Below are 5000 nucleotides of genomic sequence, written 5' to 3'. Positions count from 1 at the left end.
CATTCGAGTGCCCAGAATTCTTCTTCATCCATAGCTTTGTTATCCTTTCCCTTGAGAGCATCATCATTAAACATGACTTCAAAGTTTTCCTCTTTTGTTTCTTCTTGTACAACTTTTTCTGTTTTTTCTTTACGTAAGAAATAGAAAGTTATACTTCCTCCCAAGAGTACAAGAGTAGCTACACCACTAGCAATATATAATTTACTGTAATCTTCAAAGTGACCATGTGCACTGTCATTTGGTTGTTCATGTTGTGTATGCTCTTGATCCTTGGTATTCATATGTTCATATAATGCAGATATATCATCATTTTGTTTTTCTGAGGAGGATACTTTTTCATTGTTCTGATTATTTTCTTGTTTTGTTTGTTCTTCTTTAATAGAATCCATAGGTTTTTTCATGTGATTCTTTTTATAAGAATCATTATTCATATCATAATCATAAGTCGACAAGTTTGGTAAATCATCATTTGAATTATATTTTTCATTATCTACATTACGAGATGTATCATGCTCGTGTATATTACTATGTTCATCATGATTATCATAATTTTTGTTATTTATTGGAACAATCCTTTCTTCTTTAGTTATATTATCACCCTCTATATTATCCAAGTCTTCATCACTTTTTCTTTCATTATTTGTACTATTATGTACAGAAGAACTCGTGTAATTTGGTACATGTGGATACATATTACTGCTTCCTCCTCTATAACCTCTAGCATTTTTCGAAGAAGTACTACTACTTCTACTATTATAATTATTATTATTTATATGATTCATGTTATTTAATATTTTAGAAAAATTATCAGATCTATATTTATTATTTCTTGTATATTTTTCTTGTATAAAATTCACTGGATGTATATTTGTTGTTTTATGTTTAATCATAATTTTATCTTTTATCTGTATGAAATTAGTAACCTCATTATTACTATTAGCACTAGAATTATGTATATCATTATTTTTTACCTTTTCTTCAGTATCATTATAATTTTCCTCATCATCATTTTTATCATCATCATTTTTATCATCATCATTTTTATCATCATCATTTTTATCATCATCATTTTTATCATCATCATTTTCATTATCATAATTTTTATCATCATCATTTTTATCATCATGATCTTCATATTCATTATCACCATCATCTGCGTTGAAATATATATAGCTATTATTCATATGTGTGTCCTCCGCCATTTCATTATTTACATCACATTCTTGTTCTTCTTTAATAAAAGGACAATTCAAAACTTTTCTATGCATTCTCCCATCTTTACATTCTGACCATTCTCCCCATTTATCACATTTTGTACATACAAGTGTCTCATCCTTAATAGAAGAATCACTTAAACATTTCCTGGTACTGATTCCATGAGTACATGCAGACCATTCTGACCATTCATCGCATGTATCATGTGTTGATATACCTTTTACGTCAGATAAGGCAAATAATATATTTATCAAATATAAATTTAGTATTGTTTTCTTCATCTTTTTTCATTCTATTATTATAACATAACAACATGTGTATGCAAAAATTATTATCACCCTATATTTTTTTAAATGGAAAAAATAAATTAATATAAAATATAATAAAATAAAATAAAATGATATATATTGTATATAATATTACTTCTTAAATGTCTCTCCCACATAAAAAAAAATATATACATATATATAAATATATATATAATATATATAATATATATATATATATATATATATATATATATATATATATAATATAATATAATATAATAGATCGAAAGGAATTTCTTTTTTTTTTTTTTTTTTTTTTTTTTTTTGGGAAAAATTCTCTTAATTTTTATATCGGTATTTATTAAAAATAAATATTTAAAAAAATTATAATAATAATAAAACAACTATTCTTTTATTTTATCTAATGTTTAGAGACAATTATTTTATGTGGATATAAATATAAATTAAAAATAATTACACACATAGAAAAATTATATCACTATAAATGTTCATGTTCATATGTATATGTTACAAAAATATATTATAATATAAAAATAGCAGCTCTTCTTTCTGTATAATATATAAAGAATTCTAAAAAAATAAATAATATAAAACATGTGAGGAATATTTATAATATTTATTATATCATACTGTTCTTACTAAATGTTACATATATAAAAGTATACACATGAGCGCAAAAAAAAAAAAAAAAAAAAAAAAAAAAAAAAATATATATATATATATATATTATATATACGTATATTATTATATATATATATTTTCTTTTTTTTTCCTTTTTGGAATGTACACATATATATTAAATGTATTTAATCTGTTCAATCATTATAAATATATATATATATATATCTTAAAATTGTTTAAGAAATACACAAAAAAGAAAAAAAAAAAAAAAAAAAAAAAAAAAAAAAAATCATATATATATATATATATATTGTTAAAGGTTGTTCTTTTATTATTATTTTATAAATAAAACATAACATGTTATATATTAACATATAATGAGTACCTTTTACTATTAATATATTATAATACATATATTATAATAGCTATTCATAAAATAAAATAATATATATATAATATATATATATATATTATATACCATTGAAGAATTAAACCGATCAAAATCTTAAATATATATATATATATATTATAAAATGTTAAGGGTGTACTTTACACATCTCCTATATAAAATAAAATGTGCTATAAATGCTTAAAAAAAAAAAAATGATATATATATAATCAATATGGTTATTAAATTGGTATGTATAATATTATACATGTTATAATAAAGAGATTCTCATTTCATTAATAACATATAATATATATATATATATATATATATTTAATTATACATTTTAACTTATTTTTCCTTATATATAATTGTCATTTATTATTATTATTATATATATATATATATTTTTTTTTTTTGTTCTTTTTTCATTTCTCTTTAAAAAAAACCAATTTTAACGCATGTTTCATTTATGGTTTTATCCTTAATGTACCTTTATTATTCATATAGACTTTTTCCCAAAAAAAAAAAAAAAAAAAAAAAAAATGTAACCAAATTTAAATAAATTATCTCGTTACATGGAAAACAAAACAAAGTTAATAATAAATATAATGGTCACATATATAAAACTTTATAATAGAAAAAATAATAAAAAAAAAGAAACAAACAAACAACAAATTATAAGATTTATATTTATTATATTAATTCTTATTTATAATTCTCATTCTTGTTGGTTTTGCATATACTACATATATATATATATATATATATATATATATATTTAAGGGAAAAAAGAGCTAGCCACTTTTTTTTTTTTTTTTTTTTTTTTTTTTTTTTTTTTATCTTATTACACAACAATTTTTCCAAAAAAAAAAAAAAAAAAAAGTAATAAAACAAGTTATATAAATAATTTATAATTTTCTCAATTTTCCAATTTCCCCTTCAAAAAAAAAAAAATAATACTAAATAATTTTAATTATAGTTTAATATTTTTATATTATTTTAATTTGTATATAATATTTAGAAAAAAAAAGTAAAATAGTGGGGTAATTTTTTTTTATTCGAGAAAAATAATATATATATATATATATATATATATATATATATTATTATCTTTTTATTATAATTTAATACTTTTTTCCGCTTAATATTTTACACATTTTTGTAAAAAACGTTTTTTAATTAATGTATAAATTTTATTATAGGTTTTATTTATTTATTTATTATTTTTTTTTTTTACACATAACATAATAACTAATGAATATTTTTACACATTTGTAAGAAAAGACACTCGAGGTGAAATTTTTAATAAATGATATTTTGATAGATAATATATTATATATATATATATATATATATATTTCTCTTTTTTTTTAAAAGTTATTTTAATAAAAAAAAAATATATATTTATACCTTATATATTATTCTCCAACGAGAGTTAAATAAATAAATATATATTTATTTATTTATATTTCTTATTATTTTTCTCTTTTGTTAATTTATAGTGGGTAAAATAAAAACAAGAGTGATTGAATATTTGCCAAAGTATATAACATTTTTTGTGCATTATTACGCTTTAATATATATATATTATATATATATATATATATATTTTTTTTTTTTTTTTTTTTTTTTTTTTTTTCCCTTCAATATGGCTAGAATATAAGAATAAATACGAGATTATATTATTCTCATATATACTCACATGGGTATATTTTGGTTATTAACTTAAATTTAATGGCACTATTTTTTTATATCATAAATAATATATATACATAATATCTTTATCATTATCATTTTATTTTAAATATACAAATGTGTATATATATACTGAAAAAATATGAATGTGAATAGTTTCAATATTAAGATGTATTTTTTTATAAAATACTTAAATTTTAAACATAATCAATAGTATCTTATATATTTCATATATTTTATTTTTAATTTTTAATTTTTTATTTTTAATTTTTTTATTTTTTCTTGTTCCTCTTTATCATCTCTATTTATTTATTTATTCATTCATTTTATTATTATTATTATTATCTTTTTTTTCTTTCTTTCTTTTTTTTTTTCTTTCTTTTTTTTTTTCTTTTTTTTTTTTTTTTTTTCTTTTTGAATTATACATTATTTTAATATAATGGAAAATTTAAATAATGATAATGTAAATGCAAATACTGATATTTCAAATAAAAATAATTGTGAAGAGAAAAGTGATGAATTAAAAAATAATGTTGAAGTTTTTAATATTGCCGAAGGTGAAGAATGTAATTTAAAAAATGATGATGAACATGTTTCTCAACAAGGGTAAAAAGACAAGAATAAAAATATGAATAAATAAAATATATTTTTGTTATTTTTTTTATATTACAACAATTTATATATATGCATACAAGGAACTTGTTCAGGTGGTTTTTTTTTTTTTTTTTTTAATAAAATAAAAAACAGCCAAAAAAAAAAAAAAAAATATATATATATCTATACATATA

General features: G+C 18.0%; 2 protein-coding genes across 2 annotated transcripts in view; one reads left to right on the top strand and one right to left on the bottom strand.

The window, feature by feature from the left end:
* PF3D7_1028700 (merozoite TRAP-like protein) overlaps positions 1-1496 on the bottom strand; it is a gene marked incomplete at both ends in the record, with an annotated part of 1497 nt that extends 1 nt beyond the window's left edge. Inside the window, one exon of the mRNA XM_001347529.1 lies at positions 1-1496. This exon is cut by the window's left edge and continues 1 nt beyond it. Coding sequence (XP_001347565.1) covers positions 1-1496 — 1496 coding nt within the window.
* A 3155-nt stretch (positions 1497-4651) lies between these two features.
* Positions 4652-5000, top strand: part of PF3D7_1028600 (conserved Plasmodium protein, unknown function) — a gene marked incomplete at both ends in the record, with an annotated part of 1389 nt that continues 1040 nt past the window's right edge. Inside the window, one exon of the mRNA XM_001347528.1 lies at positions 4652-4818. Coding sequence (XP_001347564.1) covers positions 4652-4818 — 167 coding nt within the window. The remainder of the gene's footprint in view (positions 4819-5000) is intronic.

Source organism: Plasmodium falciparum (genome assembly GCF_000002765.6).
Source record: "Plasmodium falciparum 3D7 genome assembly, chromosome: 10".
In the NCBI taxonomy this organism is placed as follows: domain Eukaryota; phylum Apicomplexa; class Aconoidasida; order Haemosporida; family Plasmodiidae; genus Plasmodium; species Plasmodium falciparum.
This window is presented reverse-complemented; position numbering and strand designations above follow the sequence as displayed.